The following is a 25073-nucleotide window of genomic DNA, read 5'->3' on the forward strand; positions in this document are numbered from 1 at the left end:
GCTGTACGACTATGTTGTAATGCTATGTGATGTACTTCATCCCCCGACACCACGACACATTTGGGTCACACAACATACCCCCCAAGGACAAAACATTCCCCCCTGTCAAGTGAGACATCAAATCCCACCATTAGCATTTAGGACACAATGACACACCCAGGCCAGCCCTGGAGACGAATTGATCAGACCACAAACAGGCTACAACAAGTTACAAACCATACTATACCCCCCTTGTGGTGTGCCACAAACCATGCGCACGCTTCCTACAAAACACACAAACACCTGTCCCAACCGCATGACACAGCCCACACCGATAACTGATATTTCACACATATGGATATACACTCAACCACAGACATCCAACAAACTCGCACGTAACGCGCGAATAAGAGACAATATTTAACTGAGCTGGAAGAGATCCCCAGTGAGCTCGACCATAGCGGCAGATACTTAGGCTCCTAACCAGGGTCAACAGATCCAACCAGGGTGACAATTCGCCTTCTCGGGTGGACAATCCACCCACCCAGGAGAGTCGCCCAAGGATACCCCCGGCAGTCTACACCCCGGCTGCATAGAGATAGAAACTGTAGACAGCACTCCTTCTTGTATATAGTTAATCTCTCCTACCTCCCCAACACACCAGTTTTCCCCATCCCCGATCCACATCTTCCACCCCCTGAACAGGATAAACCGGTGCAAATCCCTTCTGTAACTGAGGTTCAACATGGCAACCCTACGAATCATCACACTTAACGTTAGGGGCCTGAACTCACCCGAGAAGCGATCTCTGACACTCACTGAAATACACAAACTTAAAGCTGATAATCGCTTTCCTACAGGAGACTCGCTTTAAAAAGAATAAAGCCCCCACTCTCAGGAACCGTAGATATCCAACTGGATACTTTAGCAATTTCACTGACGCCAAAGCACTAGGTGTCGCAATTCTAATATCAGCCCAAGAACCCTTCGTATACTCTTCGCACAAGACAGATGATTCAGGGAGACTGCTTCTGGTCAAAGGACAAATAGGGCAAACAAAGGTTACACTAGCGAACACATACCTACCCAACAAATACCAATGCCGAACACTACGAAAGCACCTCAAACTCATTTAACAATTCTCAGAAGGCATACTCCTCTTAGGCGGAGACTTCAATCTCTCCCTTGACTCGACATTAGACATGACGTCACATACAAACCAATACCAAACTTCTGCCCGAAGACAATTCGCAACTCTAATGGACAAGACGCAGCTTTATGATTGCTGGCGCACCTCCCACCCCTCAGACAGAGATTATTCATTTTTCTCTCCTGCCACACACACTTACTCCAGATTAGACATGTTCTTCCTACCGCACAGACACCTCCACCTGGTACAGTCCAGCAATTATGGCCCAATTACGTGGTCGGATCACGCACCCCTGTCTCTTACCATACAAATCCCCGCACTTCCACAAAGATCATTCCAATGGAAACACAATGACTTGCTACTTAACGATCCCGACACAGTAGAAGAGCTACGGAAATCCATAAAACTTTATTTAGTCGAAAACACAACCCCTCTCACATCCCCATCCATGATATGGGAGGCACACAAGTGTGTACTCAGAGGTGAATTAATAGCCAAGGCGTCACAACTTAAAAAAATCAGGGAGGCCAGAATCCATTCCCTTACGGCCGAAATCAGGGACCTCGAGAACCTACACAAACGAGACACCTGGCTGAACACATACACAACCCTCACGGCTAAATGCTCGGCTCTGCGAGACATACTCAACGCCAAAGTTAAACATATCCTCCTTCGCACCAAACACACCTATTACACCCAAGGAGGAAAAAGCGGAAGACTACTAGCGAATGCCTTAAAAAACCAACGCCAAACGACATTGATATCCAAAATCAAAACGCCATGCGGAAATATATCCTATAAATTACCAGACATTTTATCGTCCTTCCAATCTTTCTATACGTAGCTATACAACCTCAGGGACACCCCTCCATCTGAACACTAAGTAGAGACGTTTCTCGCTTCTAGAATTCACCAGACCATACCCGCAAAGGCTCTCCAGACACTAGAAGCCCAAATCACCCCGGAAGAAGCCCAATTAACGATCCACAAACTCCCACTAGGGAAAAGCCCAGGCCCTGATGGCTTCACAGCTAAATATTATAAGACATTCACAAATGAACTGATAGAACCATTCCAACAAGTCTTTAACTCGATAGCACTCACTGCCTCCCTACCCGCCTCTGCTCTAGAAGCACACATTACCCTCATACCTAAACCAGGAAAGGACCCAACTAATTGCGGAAGTTACCGCCCGATTTCCCTAATCAATATAGATCTAAAAATTTTCACCAAAATATTGGCCAACCGATTGAGACCGCTGCTTAATTTACTTATACACACCGACCAGGCCGGATTTGTCCCAAACAGAGGAGCCAAACATAACACCACCAAACTCCTAAACTTGATCTATCACGCACAACGCCTTCAGACAGACAGCCTCCTACTATCCATCGACGCGGAAAAGGCGTTTGATAGGGTAGACTGGGCACTACTGCTGGCGACCCTGAAAACAATAGGAATAGGACCCAAATGGATTCAGTGGCTACAAGCCATCTATTCAACCCCTACGGCGAAACTACGGATCAACGGACAACTGTCGGACCCTGTCCACATACGAAATGGTACGAGACAGGGGTGCCCCCTCTCTCCCCTCCTATTCATTCTCACCCTAGAACCCTTTTTAAACGGCATCAGAGACAACCCAGACATACGGGGCATTATAATACGACGAACAGAATATAAAATCTCAGCATTCGCCAATGACCTGCTCTTTACAATAGGATCCCCGAACACATTACTAGCGCCCCTCCTAGCCGAGATCACACTCTATAATACAATATCCAACTTCAAAGTAAATCTCTCCAAGAGTGAAATTCTACCAATCAGACTCGATCCCTCTACCCGCGAGCGCTTGCAAAAACTGTTCCAGTTCGTCTGGGCTGAAAAGGCCATCACATACTTGGGAGTCCACTTACCAGCAGACCTAAAATCTACATTCAGCCTAAACTTTGAACCCCTTATCCAATCCCTCAATATGGACCTTCTCAACTGGCACAAACCACAATTTAATTGGCTATGTAGAATAAACATCCTCAAGATGACAGTGCTCCCCAAGGTACTTTATCTGCTCCAAACCTTGCCCATCACTATACCTAAACCATTCTTCACCAAACTAAGGCAACTTTTCACTACCTTCATCTGGGCCCATAAACGACCTAGAATTCCCTACGAAGTCCTAACCAAACACAAAGTTAGTGGAGGCCTAGGCCTACCCCACATGGAAAGGTACTACCAAGCCAACGTTTTATCCAGGATATACGAATGGACTACTAATCCACCATCGAGACAATGGGTGGCACTAGAGAGCGCCGTATTTACAGTACCCCTCTACACAATCCCATGGCAAAAAGCAAACATAGCCACATTACTTACTCAACATGTATCCCACCCCACTATTCACCCTACATTCAGGACCTGGTCACAAATAAGAGAACTCCAGAACATCTCCCCACACCCATCCCCTCTATACCCAATTATGCATAACCCACTCTTCCATCCGGGCTTACAAACGGCCACCTACCAAAATATACAGGACTCAGCTGAAACGCTTTACCTCACACTGAGGAGAGTGCTAGACAACAATACTATCTGCCCTCTCACCGAACTGACAAAGCAAGACAAACCAACCACACTGACAACTTTCCATTATGCACAATTGACCCACTTCCTTGAGTCCAACCAATACTAAAAAAGGGTTCCCACGCACTCAAGGACTATGAACTACACTATACAACACATAACGTCAAAACCAAACACCTATCGACGTTTTACAAAACTATTCAAGGCAACCACAACGACCCAGCACCCAGATTCACGGAGTCATGGGAGAAGGACCTTAACATAACTCTCACAGCCCCTCAGTGGAAAACTATATTTACACAAATCCACAAAACCTCCATTTGCAACAGGTTACAAGAAAGTGGATACAAGAGAATATCTCGTTGGCACTATTCGCCGGCGAAACTGCACAACCTCTTCCCACAGACACCAGGATCGTGTTGGAAATGCCACCAGCAGGGGGCGACTTTAGCGCACATATGGTGGCACTGCCCTAACATACAAATATACTGGAACAACATATTGTCAATAAGCAGAATAGTGACAGGGTTGAAACCCCCAACAACACCCCAAGCCTTACTGTTTCTACTTCCGCACACACCTTTACCGAAGCCATTACGCATGCTAGTAGTGCAACTGCTTATAGCTGCCAACGCCCTCATCCCCGCTAAATGGAAAAACCCTGAGATCCCCACAATCAGATAATGGATCACAAAAGTAGATGGGATTAAAGCCATGGAAGAAATCCACGCTTCCATAACACACACATACCCTCTCTTTCGAGAGGTGTGGAGTCCCTGGGTGAAATTCCTGACCAAACCAGACCCTTCAACTCCCACTCATACTTAATGACACACCCATAACTATTAATCGTCTAGAATACAAAGACAATGTCAAGATTCAGCACCGGTCTACCCAAGACCCCCTCCCCCCCCCCTTAAGTTATAACCACCTCCTACCTTCCTATCCTTCAACATGGGCATCAACCACATGTGATGAACATACTAGGATGAGATGCTCATGAGACACACGCCCACGGACTAAACAGATCACCAACTAACACTTAAAGGTATCATAACCCATGCCGAAAACGTCGCCCTGAAGCCTATACACAACAAGTTCATCTAACTGGAGACCATGTCCACACTCCGATCCGGTAATCCACCACACACACTGACAAATATGTGACAAAACTGTACAACACCTCAACCGCGAGCCGAAATGTATGTGAATCATTCCAAAGGGTTCACATACTTTTTCTTGCAACTGTATATATATATACTACAGCACCCCTCTGTCACATATTCCTCAGCACATAAAAATGTGGTTAATGGCATTTACTGTCCTAACAGGAAAAGTTGTGCCGAGCAGCATTACTGTCCTGACTGGAAAAGTTGTGCCGAGCAGCATTCATGCTCATGGAAACCTGGTAATTACTTTTGGGGTCAAAGGCTGGTCATGGCTAATCAAATCCACAGGAGGGTTTTGTGCTGAGCAGCAATCAAGCACATGTAAACCTGGTAATTGCCTTTGGGGTCTAAGGCCGGTTACAGCCAATCAGATCCACAGGAGGGGTATTTAAGCCCAGCTCTCCTCTTGCTCATTGCCCTGTCGTGGTTTCCCGACTATGGTTATCCGAGATTGATTTTCTGGTATTTGACTTTGGCTTTGTTTTGACTTCCCTGATATCTGGTATACTTGACTTTTGGCTTTCCCTCATCTTTGTGTCTGATTCTGTGTCCCTGACCTCGGCTAGTATTTTGACTATTCTTGGAGATGTTAAGTCCGTCCATTCTAAGGTCCGGTTATACGTTATCCTTAGTCCTAGGTGTAACAGTACTGCGTGCTGTATCAACTTGTAATCCTGACACCCTCACACTGCATCACTTCACATGTTACGCTCCAGATACATGCTAGATCTCTTACCCAACTCTGGATCATTTCATTTATACACACACACACACACTAGATCTCTATAAACACTCTGAATCCTCTACACACACACAATCTTCTATACACACTCTGGGTCCATTACATGCTAGATTGAAGGTGGGCATCAGAGGTGTGAGTACGAAAAGGTAACAGACGCAGATCTTCAGCAGGACGTAGGGCCCTGGATGGGATATACTTGTGTATCAGTAAGGATAGGTAGGAGCAGCATTAAGTATTTCAGACAGCAAGGTCATCTTTTGACTCTACAGACTTGTTCGTGATATAATAGAATATAATAGTGACTAACATAGATTAGAGCTGAACAAAAACATCACATTTCATAGTTCTCTTTCTTGAAAACTTCTTCAAAACTCAAAGTGCCATTTTCAGCCTTTTTCACAAAATATTCTGCCTATCCATTACTAATATTATGTTTTTATCCATTTATCAAATGTACACTGTGGCGGAACCAACCTCGCCACTGGCCACTGGAGGAGCCTGGTCGCCCCCGCCTCCTGCCACTGGACTATGACCCCATGTTTAACACTGTTCTTTTTCCCTGCAGAAAGGCTGGTTCGTGCCTTTCTGCGGACTGTTAAAGTCACAAACACTGCTGAGCCGCTGACCTCCCTTCTCCTACCTGCAGTCAATTATCTGAACACCGGTCCATTCGGTACTTTACGGTTTAAACCATGCTACCCCAGATAGCTATGCCATGGAGCCCAGCCGTATACTGAAAGACTTTGAAAGACTTTGGCTCCATGATGATTGAACTGTATGTATGTGATCTGAGCGCTATCCGGTAATAATGTGCGCTCAGATCTAAGCTATCTGGGGATAGGCAGAATGTGTATGTTTTATGTGATAAATGTAACAGTGTGTATTTGTATGTCTTTTATTGTCCTTTGTCTGCCATGTGGTTAATGGAGTTTTGCCTCTGTCCTTGGAGATAATTGGATTACTTCCCAATTATCTCCAGGACAGAGAGGAGGGATTGTGATGCATTGTGGGATTGTAAGCTTGTGATTGGTCAATGTCCAATATGTTTCCCAGTTTCCCATCTGGTCCCCTAGGGGAGTGTCCACCAGGTGGGAGACCTGCATAAAAGCCGGGCAGGTAGCCCCAGTAAATCAGTTCTGCTTGACCCTCAAACGAAGTGTCGTCTCATTCTTGGGGGGAATTGGATTGTATGCTGTTACAGTGCGACTGCCAGGAGTGTAAGCTGTTCGTATGTATTTTCCTGTTCGGCTGTTTACGGCATTTGTGTGTTTCCTGTTCGGGAGTTGGAGTTTTCATGTTTTGCAGTTCGGGAGATTGGTGAATTCATGTGTTTGCAGTTCGGGAGATTGGTAATTGCAATAGCTGCCTGTGCATCTGAAAAGGGGAATATCGCCTAAACATTTTTTAACCTCTTGTGTGCAAAACAGTCCGTTAGAGGTCCATTATTTATCTTACATGAGTGCACTAGTTTTTGCATGTAAGATAAATATATCACATGCACAGGTAATTTGTTTTGTTTTTTTGCAAAAAAAATTGCAAAAAAAACAAAACAAATTACCTGTATATGTGATATATTTATCTTACATGCAAAAACTAGTGCACTCAATTTTAATCTAACTTCAACACCCACAAACATATTTAAAAACACCTTACTTGGGCCTCGATTTAATAAGCTTTCCAAATGCTTCAATACTGATAGAAAATCGTCCCAAATGATTTATCTACATAAGTCACCATTAAAGTGTTTAGGAATTATTGTAGATAAATAATCTAGAAAGTTTTCCTAACAGTATTAAATCATTTGGAAAGCATATTAAATTGAGGCCTTAGGCAGGAATAATGGGGATTTTGTGACAGTATATGATGATACGTGACATTAACCTGCCACATATTATATATCCTTTTCCAATGTAGCTCATTTCAGCATCCATCAATTTTTTAGAACCATTTAGTGCTCCAGACGCTTATACACTCATGACTTCTAGCCAAACTATCTGCTCTCAAGAAGACCTCTGCGAGAGTAGCCAGAAGGCAGAAGATACCTGCAAATTTAAATCTTAATTGACTGTGACCTTCAGATATATTATTCCTTTATTGTACCAAACTAATGATAATCAGGAGTCCATTTTTACAGAGAACAGTTAGTTTACACTTGCATCGCCTTACTTTTTGTGGAGAGAAATGAAATATAGAAAAACATAATAGTAAAATATGAATTTAGTTAATTCAATTACTTTGAAAGGAAAAGAAAATGTAGGCAAAAATGTACCTGTAAAACTGAAGCTCCGCTTTGAAGAAATTGCAGTCCACTTTCCGCTGAATCAATACCACCAGTAGCCAAAATGGGAAATCCTGGAAGTGCACGGGCAATTGCAGACACTGCCCTGAGGGCAATGGGTCTGATAGCATTTCCTAAAACCAAGAAACTGAGATTTTAAAGGCTGAAGTTGTAGAATTCTAAACACACATATTCTGTATTCTCAGTCTTCATACATGATTTATGCATCCTAATTTAGGCTAAAACGTGTCTGAATTTTTTATGTTGCAATAAGAAAAAACAAAAGAAAGAAAACAGTGTGCATTATATTCAGTACAATTACACGGTGCAGTCTAGTCTCAGTAGAATTAGCATTAATATGTATTAGCAGAATTACATTTGGAAAACTGCCCACTCTTGTTGGCAAAATCCGAATACTTTAGCTGAATTTGTGAACTGTACAGAACATATGGATATTTAATCCGGTTTGAAACTTTAGCAATTCATATAGCACAATATGAATGGTTTCTGTAAGACAAATATGGTAAGAATCCTTTTTTGTGATGTTTTGGGAGCATATGTTGGCATATAAGGTTACTTCCGAAATGACACATACATAGACAGAACCAAAGTAAAGAAGAGAAGGAACAGCTTGCCCAAAAGCAATGTCAAAAGAAACCGACAATAAACTAGTACAGTGAGGGAAAAAAGTATTTGATCACCTGCTGATTCTGAACGTTTGCCCACTGATAAAGAAGTGATCAGTCTATAATTTGTATAATAATGGTAGGTATATTTTAACAGTAAGAGACAAATTAACAAAACAAAAAAAATCCAGAAAAACGCATGTCAAAAAAAGTTATAAATTGATTTGCATGTCAATGAGTGAAATAAGTATTTGACCCCTTCGACTTAGTACTTGGTGGCAAAACCCTTGTTGGCAATCACAAAGGTCAGACATTTCTTGTAGTTGGCAACCAGGTTTGCAGTCATCTTAGGAGAGATTTTGTTTCACTCCTCTTTGCAGATCCTTTACAAGTTATGAAGGATTCGAGGCTGACATTTGACAACTCGAACCTTCAGCTCCCTCTACAGATTTTTTTTATGGGTTTAAGGTCTGGAGACTGGCTAGGCCACTCCAGGACCTTAATGTGCTTCTTCTTGAGCCACTCCTTTGTTGCCTTGGCTGTGTGTTTTGGGTCATTGTCATGCTGGAATACCCATCCACAACCCATTTTCAATGCCCTGGCTGAGGAAGGAGGTTCTCGCCCAAGATTTGATGGTACATGGCCCCGTCCATCATCCCTTTGATGCAGTGCACTGTACATAATGCAGGTTGGAGTTTCATTGGTTCCAAAACAGCTGGATGTGATAGACTGGGCACAAGCTGTATTAGCATGTTTAAGAGCAAAATTAATATGAACTCCTAAGAGACGCTAGATTATTTCATGCCATTTTCCTCAAAATGGAATTTAATGCCATCAGGACAGCATAAAATATGGATCAAGCTAGCGCCTGTGCACAATCCTTATCCTAGGAAGAGTTCCCCTGCAGAGCATCAGAGAGATGCTTCAGAGGAGTGCAGAAACCTAGGTGTCTGATCTCAGAGTTTCAGCAGCAACTATAGGAAGCTCTTTTTCAGTATGATGGCACAATCCTGGGAGACTGTGAGCAGGATCTTAGGGACCAGATCCATAAGCAACTCTGGAGCAAGGTCTTAGAGGAGGTACAGGTTCGCCGGAAAGAATCCCTCCCAACCCCAGAACAGCGATATCAATGTCAACTTTATATGTGGATGCCTTTTCTGGGAGAGCAGCCCCTGGGGGAATGGGTGACTGAACTAAAGAGATTGGTCTGGAGAGAACTGTGGCTAGATGATGATTATCGGGCCTGAAGGTGGTATGCGACCCTACGGAGGGGGAGGACTATATTGGGCCTGCCCTATTGTGAGAGGCCTTTGAGAAGTGGAATGATTTTGGGAGCTCAGAGGTGTTCCGATTCTTAAGGAAGACCTGCTGGATCTCGCTGCAGCAACAAACCTGCAACCAGACCTGATCTACTTAGCCAACCAGGAGTGGGATCTCAATCAGGACTACAGGTGACTGATCAACTCTGTACAGCAGCTGCAAAGTGTGTTCCTAGGGATGGAAATGGAGGTCAGTCTCCTTTCTCCCCAGCTGCCAAATTTGTTTCTGGGAGGGGAGGACAGTACCCCCACTTCCCAGCAGCAGAATGTGTTTTCGGGAAGTGAGGACAGCATCCTCACTCCTCAGCAGCAGAAGGAACCCCAGGGGTGGAAGGCAGTCAACTTCCCTCCCCAACAACACAGTGAAGCTATCTGGGGGAACTTTGTCCAGGAGGCTACCCATGTGGATTTACTTTTTGGGGCTGGTTACCCAACTAACTCAGGCACATACCGTTTAGATGACTGGTTCCTGGTTACTCTTTTGAGGGGGGACATATGTCTCAAAAGTTCACTTACCGTAGCCTTGTTAGAGGTTTCAAGGCTAGCCTCCTACCCACAGCTGTGGGCCCCGCTACGAGCTTTAAAATGAGGTATAGCATGTGAGGGTACATTATGCTACTGTCAAGTTATTCTGTTACATGTTGAGTAATTATTATATTGTGTATATTGTGCAATGTGTCTTGGTATCCAGCAGGTAACTAAATTATCATGTCTTAACCTAATAATATAAGTTATTGTGTGAAATAATGGCTTACTGCAGTTAATTTAATTACCCAACACAGAGAGTGGTTTCCATTTTTCTGGTTGAAGACCCCCTGTTGTGTGTAGGGGTATAACTACTACATGTGTTTTCCATGCAACAGTTCGCTTGTTTTACCCAATACGACTGGTGTTGTCCACTATATTGGGGGATTTTACAAGGTTCCATAGGGCCATAATCACTGTTTGCTGTAGCTAAATCCAGCACCTGCAGAAGATTAGAGAAGCGGTGATAAAGGGACTTCACTGCTCAAATGGGTAAAATATATATATATATATAAATCACTGTTTAGTATACATACCCGGAATGAAGATATGCATGTATTTGCATGCATGTATTCATTGGGGGTAAGTCTTAAATCAGTTTGCAATAGTTACATTGCTTATAAAATGCAGCCTTGGCAAGGCTTCCCCTTTTTCAGTCTCTTCATGAGGAAATAGCCATTAAGAAGCTCCTCATTCTGTGGATTATTGTGGGGTACTCCTTACCCTTAAAGGGTAATGTTTAATTATCTATCCATATCACTATAGAGAAAAGGCAGAATTAAAGGAACACTCCTAACACCTAAAGCATTTTATCTTGTATTTTTTTTCCATTTTACAAAAAGGGCAAAAAGATTACAATAGAAATTTGAACTTCTATAAATTATTCTTGTTAGATTCCCCCCTCCCCCCCACCCCCCACCCCCTCTGCTGTAAGGAAACCAGTCCTGTTACCAGGGGTGTACCTAAAGTATTTTGCACCTGGGGCGGGTTCTGTGTTAGGCCCCTCCCCACTCCAAAAAACTAAAAAAAAAAAAAAAAAAACCTGACATTTGTTTTACATGTTTTATTTTTTATTTTTAATGTATTGCACAAATTTGTAAACTTTGTAAAACCCCTGTCAGTTCCTTCTACAAAACCCCTGTCCTGCCCCTCTCTTACAAACCCCTGCATCCCACACACCCAGTTACAGGCAGATAGTCACACACACAGTTACAGGCAGTCACACACACACAGGCACATGCAGAGAGTCACGCATACAGTCACACACAGTTACAGGCAGACAGTTACACACACAGTCAGTTACAAGCAGTCACACACAATTGTAGGCAGACAGTCAGGCACACAGATACAGGCAGACAGTCACACACACGGTCACAGGCAGTCACATACACACAGTTACAGGCAGCATCACACAGTCGCAGACAGTCACAGAGGCAGTCACACACAGTTACAGGCAACATCACACAGTCATATGCAGACAGTCACACACACACAGTTATAGCCAGACAGTCACACACACATTTACAGGCAGACAGTCACACACACACACACACACACACACACAATTACAGGCAGCATCACACAATCACAGGCAGACATGTACACACAGTCACAGGTACACACAGTCACAGGAAGTCACACACACAAAGTTACAGGCAGACAGTTACACACACACACACACACAGTTACAGGCAGGCAGACAGTCATAGAAACACATATAGTGACAGGTAGTCAGACACACTCACTGTTACTTACAGACAGTGGGCTGGAGGAGGAGTGGATTCACTCAAGTCCTTCCCTGGAGCCTGTTAGCTGGAGAAGCAGGGACTCCTCCTTGCTGCACCTCCATGTGCAGCAGTAACAGCAGCGGGTAAGGGCAGTGTTAAGCTCCGCCCCTGCTGCCCTTTAGCCCCACCCCCTTTTGAAAGCTCCATACCCACTTTCCTTCCGTGCGGCCAGCTCAGCTGGTAATTGCTGGTCTCTGCGCTTGTGAGCTGTGCCGGCTGCCCAGCACCCCAGCTGCGATGGGGCACAGTTCACACATCCCCCTCCAGCACCCAGACCAGGGCCATGGCTCCCCCTTCCTGGTGGCACCCAGGGCGGAACGCCCCCTGCTACCCCGCCTTTAGAACACCACTGCCTGTTACTCCCTGGTTGTTTAGTTCAGTAAAGCTAAACTCAAGAGGCAGCAATTGCCCAGAGCACATGCCTTGCAAAGATGTCTCATTGAGCTGCCCTCTGAAGTCTGTAATTGGACAGCCACAGAAAGTCTGGGCTGGGGAAGAAGTCTGACAATGTGGACTTTACTCAAGAGGTTATTGTTTCCCAATCTTTATATTATAAAAGAAATAGGACAAGACAGATAGATTTGCTTAGAAAGTTTAAATTTGAAATAAGGATGCTGATGATATTCTGTCTTCTTGGTAGCTACACTATACAAATTATTATATTGCTTAATGTGACATTAATTTGTATTACTTGCACATTCCAAAGAAGCAAGTATGTTTTTTATTATGATTTATAAAAATTGTCAAAATCAGACTGCCTGTAAGTAAATCAGAGAGCTAGTGCTGAGTTACCACCTCATCGCTAGAATACATGCAGGTGTACAGGAATGGATCCAAGGGACCCTCCTCAGCCACAATTCGCACACATTCAGTTCCATATACACACACAACACATCACAAACATGTAACCACAAATACACCACCTATTAAACACATGAAATCCCATACCTATTTAATCACCCATGCAGATCCTTAAACAACTCCCATCATATTATCACTCATACATTCACAACTCATACATTCACAAAATGCACAACCTTATCACACATGCACATTACCCACACAGGGCTCCCCTCATACCTGCAGCCCCCTACACAACACTTATCAGACACTTACATTGTGTCCCCTTTAAGCCTGATTTACATATATTTATTATGTGTGATGAGCATTATGCATGAATTTGTTTGTAAAACAGTAGTGGGGGCACAGGAAAAAAGATGATGTTTGAATTACAAAACCAAAAGAGGGGAAAAAAATTGTCAGAGAAGTAGTGGGAAGCAGATGGCAAGCTAAAGAATGGCATGAGGACAGACAAAAACTGATGGGATCTGGAGAATAGAGGCTCTTGTAGGGCAGACCTGTTTCATTCTCTGCATTATGCTGGAGACAAAAATAAAGACAAAAGAATGCTTGCAGTTATCATCTCATTTTTGAAGGGGTTAATAGTCTCTGTGGATTTAATAGGCAGTAATTAGTTACTGGCAAAGTGGTTCCTCTCCTCCCACTGCTCATGTGTTTCAATTAAGTTTGATTGATTTTTCCCTTTAAAGGAGCACTAAGCTTTGTTTGTATTCAGTCTATGATTGAGGACATAGTGACCTGGAACGTAGAAGAATGGGTCTACCTTGTGGTCCTATGCTCCCACTGCTTTATCTTCAATGCAAAATGTGGTTTATATGTTACCTTTATTTATTTATTTATTAATTTTTCTCTGGTCAATAAAAGCCATGCTCGAACAGACCAGTTTTAAGAAAGTCTAAGTGCTGCATTCTCTTGAAATACTTGCATATCAAGGAAGAGGAAATCCTGACATGCAAAGTGTGTATTGATAAAAATATCTCAACAGCACAATATCTCCACTGCAACAAATCCTACTGCATACAAGAATAAATTAAAAATCAAGAGTATGGCTCATTAAAATGTTCTGTATCCAATATACACTTCCGATTTTCTACCTGCAGGTGGCTTCAATATCTGCACATATTAAGCAAAACTGTTATCCATATTCTCTGTCATACACAGATAATTAGCAATTTATTCTGATAACCAATTTTAGCTGAAATAATTGTAATAGAATGCCCCGGACCAACTTTTATGAACTGTAATAAAAGTGTTAAGATAATACCTGACATTTGCAAAGGCCATTAATTCACCTTTCCTTTTGATAATGCAAAAGCATTTTGTTTAAACAATTACCTGATAACACAGCAGTTTAATGAAATATTACAATATGGAGAACTTTTTAGAATAATACTCAACTGTATTATTGGTGAGAATAATAATTTTGGAAGTGGATGAACTATGTAATTTAGCACGTCCTTATAACACACGGTATTAGAGCGTATTGATTTCATATGTTTGGATAAGCTTTTCAAATGATTTAATATTTTTGGATAAGCTTTCATGTAAAAATATGTCAATATAGCAACAACAAAAAAATCTAAGTAATAAAATACTATATTTTTAAAATGTTAATTTGCTTGAATAGCATATCCAAAAATACTAAATTACGGCCATAGTGTCTATTTTCTGCTTAGAAACTAATCTGACCCCCAGTTGTACAGTGCCATTGCCTACTAAAAGAAAAATCTGAATGTTCTGCAGATAATTAAATATAAATCAGTCTGTGCATACAGGTCTAAACTATTCTGTACAACAACCTATGACAAATACTATAGGCTATGTAGAATAAAAGTACAATATTAGATACCTTAATATTTATTAGTTCTTGTAAAGAATGTTTATGGCCTATTTTTTTTTTTCATATTGAATTTTGTACTTTGTATACACCAACTATATTTGAGATCAAAAGTAAGTATATTGGGGCTGATCTACTAAGGTAAATATATATTCAACCATATTTTAAATAAAATTGCTTCTCAATGACAAGACAACAATAAAGTTGACTCTCAAGGGCACTATACAAAATCATGTGGCTGACTTTAAAATCCAACACCATGTGCAGTGGTAAGAGATGAAAAACAGACCTCTTACTAATCATGGGGCTATGGGAACTTGGTCCCTACTCCATTATGTCCTGCAAGAAGAAGGGAGGATTTATTAAAATAAGCAAGGGTGAACAGACCTTCTCACTTTCTTCTCTATCAATGGACTGTGGGATGGAGAGTATAATATTACATAAGGTCGAGGGTCACATGGTGACCAAGGGTAGCTATTCCATTTTACATTACTAAATTATGGGCATAATCCCTTGGACTATTAGTGAGCAACATTCCTTTCATTGGCCAACTAATAACTAAGAGTAATTTTTCTGAAACTGAAAAGTTTCCTAATTTCCATATTTTCCATAGAATTTTTAAAAAATGACAAAAATGCATAACTTTTTGTTCCTACTTGTGTTATTTTTGTAGATATATATATTTATTTTTTTACTAATGAAATTTAGCTTTTATTGGTTTGTATAGCTTTCAAAACGTTTTCTGATGATAAAAGAGTTTACTTGTATTAGATTTGGGAAAGAAAAAAGGAAAAAAAAATCTATTTGATTCCACATGCCAAACTTGCCTGCAATTGTCCTTTGAATTAAGTTTTAAAGTACACCCAGACAACCTTGTAGATACAGTACTGTAGACTCTCACGTCTGAAAAACTTAATCTTGTTTTGCACAAGATATTATTGACAATAAATTTTCTGGGTGGAGGATTGGAAGGGAATTCTAAATCACTAGTTAAACTTGTATTTTTCTTGTCACATACAATCACGGAGAAATGGAGAGAGGTCAAAGAAGTAAGTTAAAATGGAGGAAAAGATAAATCACTATTACAGACTGTAATCTTTGGCTACTGACATAGACAAATGGAGACTAATTAAGTGTTTAATACAAAATCATACAAATAAAATAATTAAAATATATACTAAAGGTTAATTAAATAAACCTTACATAATGGCTAGTGCTGTTTGTTCTCTAACAATGTCTTTAAAAGTAAGCTTAATGCTGAGCACTGGAAAGATAAACTAAAATTTGTTTAAAAAACAAACAAAAAGTTACTCACAGCTAATTTGTGGGTTACAGTGCTGTTAGTTTATTGTTGCCACACCCTGGGTTCTTAAAAAAAAACATTATGGAGTAGTTTGGCAAATGCTGGGCTCTCTCCTGCATCCATGAGCTGCCTCCTCTTCAGGCATACTGATAATTCAAAAGAAAGGTTTCCAGTTTATCAAATGCACATCTGTCTAACCTGAATTTTTAGGAGGAGAGTGCACATCTCCCCCTTTTAATTTGATTTCTCCCCCACACCACTTAAGGGATGGGAGATTAATGGTTATTGTTTAGGTTTTAGATACCAATGGTACATTAAGTATGGGATAAGGAATGAATAAGTTCTTCTGGTAATCCTTCTGGTAGTTAAATGGGTACATTCATTTTTGTTTAAAAATGGTCGCAGGTGGCTGGGTGCCAGATCTTTTTAACCATTACATCATTCTGATTAATTGGGGTTAGTGGACAACTGTTTTTTTTGTTTTGTTTTTTTTAGTGGTTTATAGCAAGATCTTTTATCTGTAGATCGGTTTGGGGAAAAGAAAGTCATAAATCATTTCCCCTGTACTTCCCAGAACCATGCACCTATAAAAAATATTTTGAGATAAATATAGATTACATAGAAACATAGAATGTGACGGCAGATAAGAACCATTCGGCCCATCTACAAATGCTTCATTTTAATAAGACACCAAATATCCAAGAAAAATGACTGAATACACATTATTACGACTTTTATTAATTCCAACAAATACTTTGTATCACATAACAGTCGTTTCACCTTCATATAAATAGGTGAAAATCAATCAGCCCTTGAATTTATTTCTCCACTCTAAATATCTTCTTAAAGATTATTTTCTGAGATGATGAAGCTCAGTTAATTTAATTGCTTCGGATTAATTTGCAAAATGCATTTCCCATAAGCCTTGCTAGCAACACTGAAGGCATAGTTAAATTTTTTCCACAATAGAATTTTCAGTCTTAGATGTTTTATAATTTTCTGCCTGATTGCATTCATTGGTGACTCCTCAAATAGTTAGCCACATAGCTAGATGGAATGCAAAGGTTTACAATATATTTAGAAATGAATTTCTTTAGTAATTCAATTATTTGTACTCCAATATAGAGGATCAAACAATAATGGATGAAAAGACTTAATTTTTAAGGCTACTTTAGATGTCAACCTTAGAAAATGATCAGGTGCTTATAATTTTGGCCTAGATCCAACTAGAATCCATTTAACACAAATCATATCCTTTCAAAAAGTCATGTACTATTCTAAAATAAAAGAAGTCGTGAAGGTCCTCCAAAATGATTTGCTGCACAAAACAAAATATCATCACCTTATGCTATGTAATCTATTGGCAAATCACTTCAGACGTAAATCACACAATCACGGTTATTTTCTTAAGTGAGCATTGTCTGGATTATAAAATTATTCAAACTGAATTTAAAATGTAAAGCCATAGTAGCTAAAATGGAAGCATTGATGATTTAGAATCTTTTTCCAGTTTGGCAACTTGGCATTAGATTTGAAATTTGTTTTGACTTTCAGACAATTATCATTGTTTTAGTTGTATTGTATTAATGAATAACCCCGATTGCGTGAAATTAAATCCAAAGTGTTTTGCCTATGAATTAAATAAAAATATTAAATCATTTGAAAAATGTATCCAAACATATTAAATAAAAGTAGTAGTTGGAAAAGTGTATTGAGAAAGGCAGGAATATGACTTTTGGGTGAAGCTTCAGAGTAGGGGTCATTAAGTTTGGCTTACGGTTCAGGTCAAGGAAGATGTCTCTGCGTGCTAGTAATGCCCCTGTTAGATGCTGTAATTTATCTTACATCACCTGTGTTTGCTAATGTCTGCTGACTTTTAATCCAAAATGAGCCTTCGTATAGTCAAATCTATCCACCTGTCTGCCCATATTGCTTTATTTAGAATTGTGTAGACCTTGTTAAAGGAAGATTTGTAGTAATGGGATGGAGGGATGGATGGGTGGATGGATGGAGGGAGGGAGGGATGGAGGGATGGATAGATTCGTCATGTGACTTGAGGAAATCACACATTTCTGTTTAAATGCGACACCATAAAATAATGCAGATACCGCAGGACAAAGCCATTGTTTACCATTCTTGATTCATAAATAAGCTTTTCCACTGAAAACAAAAAGATGGAATTGTATGCAAACTATCTTTTATATCGATGTGCAAACAAGTTTATGTCACATTTTGGCTATATATAAAAACATCAGAAATATTCCTGTATCTCCATAAATATTATCTCCCTTATTAGAACTATAAGCCTACCTCTTCCGACATTTTCAAATTGGTTTTCGACCAATGAATTGTTCACTATGATTACAGATTATCAGAAAAAGGGAGAAATCCCTAAAAAAAAAATACGTATGGAATGTAGGAATTCACAGAAGGACAAACATTTCCTGTTATCATTTCTCCATTTCTCTAATTATACATTTTGTGAACAAATTAATAATAATAATAATAATAATAATAATAATAAAAACGCAGTTACTTGAACTATAAGTAGTGTTCAAAATATATATTTTTTACAAAATTATTTGTGAATGTTGCAAAGCATGCTTGAAAAAGTAACACATTGCATTTGAGATACATTTTCCCTTTAACACATTTAGACAAAATACAGGTATGCTCTCAAGGGAAAAGAGACATCTGTGAACACTTTGTAAATTCATGTAATAACATAGAAGAAAGGTTTGAACTGGCAAGTAGGTGACCAGTTAAGGTAACATTAAGGAAAAAATTGAACGCTGTATAAAATCCAAAGCAATATTACTGTCACAGCGACTATCCTATTCATCATATACTCCACTGAAATCATCAGTTAAATTACCCACAATACAGAAATAGATTTCTTTTCCTCCTCCAAACGGAAAATAAGTCTTCAACATTCTACTTTTCTTCTGAAGAGATTTGTTCTAAAAAGATGAGATATCATAACTGTCTTGATAGAAATGCAGATTATAGAATTGTTCTATAGAAGTTGGCAACTTGTAATAAAGGTGTTTTATTCCCAAACCTCAATCAATATCAAAAATGACAGTTTGGTAGTGAATGAAAATAATAAGAATAATCATCTAATAAATGCTGTAGACATTAAAATAGAGAATGAAAGTTGGGGAGTGATCATGTTGCACAAGTAAAACTTTACTTTCTACTTAGAGTTTGGCAGACAGATTTTACCACTTTGAAATTATTAAGCTCTATATATTTTTAGGTGTGTGTAGGGAACATAAAATGACACTATTTAGACTGGAAAAAAAAAAAAAAAAGCTGCCTGAATGTTCTAACTGCTAGGGAACTGATGTGCCTGGTTACCGCAATTTCACAGAGCAAATTGTTACTTAAAAAAGCTTAAGATTACAATGCTACCTAAATCAATGAGATGAAAAACGTGCCGAAAGTCTCATACTTTTACTTTAACTACAAGCAGAGAGTTAGCACAGGGTTATTGAGCAATACCCTAGGGGAATGGCAATATTTTCAGAACTGTGCTGCATAATGTATGTTAGTGAGCATAACTAACAAGAGAATTCTTGTGGCACAAATTAGAAACTGAATTTATGTGTAATTAAGAAATGTCTCGTAGAAAATAAGTGTTGAACAACAATGCAGGGTTGCATATGTGAAGTAGACTCTTACAAAGCTCTATATGCAATTGCATTTTTTTGATTGAACACTGATTGATAACAATCCTTATAGTGAGAAAGGGATTGAGTGCTGGCAAGTAGCTCATTGAAATTTCAAGGAATTGGATGCTGTGCTTGTATATCAACACAGCAGATAAAAGGACATGATGAGGGTTCTTCAGTTTGTCTAAGGTCATGACATTGAAGTGCAGGGAATACGTTTCGAGGTGAGTGTTGAATAAACCTGTAACAATAGATCCAGTAAATGCTTGCATGGACACCTATAGAAAGGACATGGTCAGAAATATCTTTAACTGTCCACTAAGGGCAAGATCAGAAGAGGTCGGGTTTGAGACTACGGTTTAAATGGAAATGTAATCAAGAGTGAGCTGAGATTCTTTGGCATTAGAACAATGTATGAAAACATCCAGTGCATACTCTGAGTATGAATATTTTCCTGTCTGCTTTATAAAATCAGCCACAAGGAAATTAATGCAGACTGGACACAACATTAAAAATACACACTTCCTATACTAGAAGTTATAATATTAGCACAGATGGTTAACTTATTATATATTGGTATTTTGGTGTAATATTTACAATTCATGTTGAAATTTGACAATTAACCCCTTAACACCGCAGCCAAATGTACAAGTTGTGAACGAAACAAAACGTAAACAAAACCTGGCATTTGCGCTATATGTCTGTCCAACCGTAATTCACCTCTTTCATATTAAATGCACCCCCCCTTATTATATATCATTTTATTCAGGGGAAACAGGGCTTTCATTTAATATCAAATATTTAGCTATGAAACATAATTTAATATGAAAAAAATGGGACAAAATAAGATTTTTTTTGATTTTTTTCGTTCTACATGACATTTTAACTGTCAATGTCATAATACTGTTTGCTTTTACTGCAATAAAATACACATATTTGTATTCAGCAAAGTCTCACGTGTAAAACAGTACCCCCTATGTACAGGTTTTATGGTGTTTTGGGAAGTTACAGGGTCAAATATAGCGTGTTACATTTGAAATTGAAATTCGCCAGATTGGTTACGTTGCCTTTGAGACTGTATAGTAGCCCAGGAAATAAATTTACACCCATAATGGCATACCATTTGCAATAGTAGACGACCCAAGGTATTGCAAATAAGCGATGTCCAGTCTTTTTTAATAGCCATTTGGTCACAAACACTGGCCAAAGTTAGCGTTCGTATTTGTTTGTGTGTGAAAAATGCAAAAAACGCCAATTTTGGCCAGTGTTTGTGACTAAGTGGCTACTAAAAAAGACTGGACATACCCCATTTGCAATACCTTTGGTTGTCTACTATTGCAAATGGTATGCCATCATAGGGGTAATTTTCATTCTTGGGCTACCATAGGGTCATAAAGGCAACGTAAGCAATCTGGCGAATTTTAATGTGAAAAAAATTAAACACAAGCCTTATATTTGATGCTGTAATTTTTGAAAACACCATAAAACATGTACATGAGGGGTACTGTTGTACTCAGGAGACTTCGCTGAACACAAATATTTGTGTTTCAAAACAGTAAAAAGTATTGCAGCAATAATATCGTCCCTGTAAGTGCTGTTTGTGCGTGAAAAATGCAAAAAACGTCACTTTTTCTGGCGATATCATGGTTGTAATACATTTTACTGTTTTGAAACACTAATATTTGTGTTCAGCGAAGTCTCCCGAGTAAAACAGTACCCCCCATGTACAGGTTTTATGGTGTCTTGGAAAGTTATAGGGTTAAATATAGTGCTAGCAAATTAAATTCCCTATACTTTCGGCATGGGTGGTCAGGCAGGTCCCGCTAATTGTAATTAATTAGGATACCCAATTATGTAAAATTATTACATAAATATATGTGTAGAATTAATATATGTATATATATACATATGTGTATATATACGTATATATATATATATTTTTTTTTTAATATTTTTATTTATATATAGGTATATATATAGTGATATATACGTATATATTTATGTATATAGATATATATATTATTTCGTTCTACGTGTATTTTGATATAAATATATATATATTAATATCACAATACAGTTAGAACGAAATAAAACACATCTATATATTTTTTAATATTTTATTTTTAATTATTTATTTTATTTTATTTTTTTACGTATTTACATATTTATTTTTTTTATATTATTTATAAATATATATATAACAATAATTATATATATATTTAATCAGTATCAGTCTACGTGTAATTTGATATTAATATATATATATAATTATATATATATTAATATTAAAATACACCTAGACGGTGTATGTGTGTGTATGTATATGTGTATATATATACTTAGATCATATATATATAATATATATATATATGATCTAAGTATAAATTTTTTTTTTTACACTTTTAACATTATTTTTATTTTATTTTCAGCCAGCAGGGGGACCAACTGTCATTACAGTTAGTCCCCCTGCTGGCATTGCTGGAGCCAGCTATACCGGCCATGTGATTGTGAGGTCCTCGCAAGGACCTCACTCTCACATGACCGGGAGGCACCGGAGGAGGAAGATGTGCCGCGGGGGGGCTCCCTGGGAGTCCCCCCAACCGCGATCGCCGGCGTGGGACCGCCGGCGACCGGGTAAGTTACTAAAAACCGGAGGGCGTACTATTACGTCCGGCGGCGTTTAGAGCCGCTTTTAAAAGGACGTAATAGTACGCCCTCCGGACTTAAGGGGTTAACATTTTATTGAATAACCTGAGGACATACTAAATGCACTTGCAGCTCATGCACATATTATATATAACACACACAGCACAAAGACCAAACAAAATTGCATTCCGCTCTCTATGTACATGTAAAGAAAATCATGTACAGAAAAGCCTACGTATACATCCATCACGCACATAAATACATTGTATACATTTCAATCATGTTAGTCTATACACATACACAATACCAAATACCAAAAGTGTCACACGTCACATAAATTATATATAATTCAAAACATCCAAACATACAGTATCCCAATACATGGTAGGGAGGTAATGACATGCTTGGTAAAGACATGGTAAGGAGGTAAGGACACTCTTGGTAAAGACATGGTAAGGAGGTAAGGACACTCTTGGTAAAGACATGGTAAGGAGGTAAGGACACGATAAGGAGGTAAGGACATGCTTTTCTGTATAAATGAACAGCCCAGCTTTCCAATGTGAAAGTGTAACATTAATACATGTAATGGATGGAACATGGTATATACAGTTATATTTTATCACTAACTAGATCATTGGCATGGAATTATATTCAGGATTCCCATCAATTCAAGCTCCGCTATAACATCAACTCTACAACCATGTTGCTTTCAGCATTCCAAAACGCTCTCACTTAGACAGCCTCATTATCAAACAGCGTCTCATGGAATCCTTCTGAACTGCCAAGACAATTTATTATATCATATGCCTGCTCCCATTGCTGAAATGTATGCAGGGAAAAACTTGCAAAAACATTTCACCATTATCTCTATTATCTCTATTACTTAAAAATAATGGACAAGATACTCTTCAAATCTTTTTTCCATGGACTTTAATGGAGAAATTGCTAGTCAGTGATCACATACCGCGCTACAAGAATCCAGTCCAATATTTTTAAAAGGTTGTACATTCAAGAATAGGCATAATGGGTCTTGTAAATCAGTATAGTGATAAAGTATCAGCAAAAGCAAAAGTATCCTTTCAAAATACATTTAAAGACAGAGCTCAATGAAAAGACAATGTATCTAATGTGCTCAGCTGTTGACCCATCTAAGGTATAAAATATTAACTTTAACAACGCAGTGAGACATTAGCAATTACCATACACATTACCGGAAAAACTTTGAGATTTTATTGTTTTACCATCTATACAGAATTACTCCTTTAGTTTTTTTTTTTATTGACAAATAAACCTAAATCTGATTTTCAAGTTCAATAAGGTTTTCAATAACAACAAATGTGTTGTTAATGATACCTCCTCCCCTTGCCCTGTCTCGGTTGGAGTTCCCCAAGGCTCCGTCCTTGGTCCCCTTCTATTTTCTCTTTATACTGCCTCTCTTGGCAAACTTATTACCTCTTTTGGATTTCACTACCACCTGTACGCTGATGACAACCAGCTATATCTCTCCTCCCCGGACCTCTCCCCTGCTGTCCTGCAACGTGTCACTGCTTGCCTTTCTTCCATCTCTGACTGGATGTCATCCCGCTTTCTGAAACTCAATCTCTCAAAAACTGAGCTCCTTGTCTTTCCTCCTCCTAATACTGATCCTCCTCTTTCGCTCTCCCCCCAAGTTTGTGGTACCAACATCAGTCCATCCTTGCAAGCGCGCTGTCTTGGCATCATACTTGACTCTGGTCTCACCTTTGAGCCTCACATCCAGCATGTTGCCAAATCCTGTAGATTCCATCTTAAAAACATAGCCCGCATCCGCCCCTTTCTTGCACCAGATACTACCAAGGAGCTTGTCCATGCTCTAGTAATTTCCTGCATGGATTATTGTAACCCTCTCCTGATTGGTCTTCCCAATAGCCGTACTGCACCCTTACAGTCTGTAATGAATGCTGCTGCTAGATTGATTTTCCTCTCTAGTCGTTTCTCTCACACCTCACCCCTCTGCCAGTCCTTACATTGGCTTCCTGTATGCTATAGGAGTCAATTCAAGGTACTAACTCACACCTATAAAGCACTGAACAACTCTAGCCCCTCTTATATCTCCTCACAGATCCATAGGTATGTCCCTTCTCGGTCTCTCCGCTCTGCCCGTGACCACCTCCTGTCCGTTGTCCGCACTCGTACGGCCAACTCGCGCTTGCAGGACTTCTCACGGGCGGCTCCCTTCCTATGGAATAGCCTGCCTACCGCCATCAGACTCTCCCCTAGTCTTTCATCTTTTAAGAAGTGCCTTAAAACCCATCTCTTTAGGAAAGCTTATGGCCTCCAAGACTAACCCTTACCTCACATACCTGTCTCTTGCCCTCTCCTAAAGGGCAGCCCACCTTATTTGATTGTAAATTCCTGTCCTAATGTGTTTTACACCCCACCTCCTATAGAATGTAAGATCGTTTGAGCAGGGTCCTCTTCAACCTATTGTTCCTGTAAGTTTATTTGTAATTGTCCTATTTATAGTTAAATTCCCCTCTCATAATATTGTAAAGCGCTACGGAATCTGTTGGCGCTATATAAATGGCAATAATAAATAAAATAAATAAATGTGAGCA

The 25073-nt window shown here is 39.4% G+C and overlaps 1 protein-coding gene across 2 annotated transcripts in view; it reads right to left on the reverse strand.

The window, feature by feature from the left end:
• Positions 1–25073, reverse strand: part of DPYD (dihydropyrimidine dehydrogenase) — a 968764-nt gene that overhangs the window by 190105 nt on the left and 753586 nt on the right. For both annotated transcript variants that reach the window (XM_063428340.1, XM_063428339.1), the window contains one exon: positions 7890–8032. In XM_063428340.1, the coding sequence (XP_063284410.1) occupies positions 7890–8032 (143 nt within the window). The remainder of the gene's footprint in view (positions 1–7889; positions 8033–25073) is intronic.

The sequence above is a fragment of the Pelobates fuscus genome, chromosome 7 (assembly GCF_036172605.1).
Source record: "Pelobates fuscus isolate aPelFus1 chromosome 7, aPelFus1.pri, whole genome shotgun sequence".
NCBI classification, from domain to species: domain Eukaryota; kingdom Metazoa; phylum Chordata; class Amphibia; order Anura; family Pelobatidae; genus Pelobates; species Pelobates fuscus.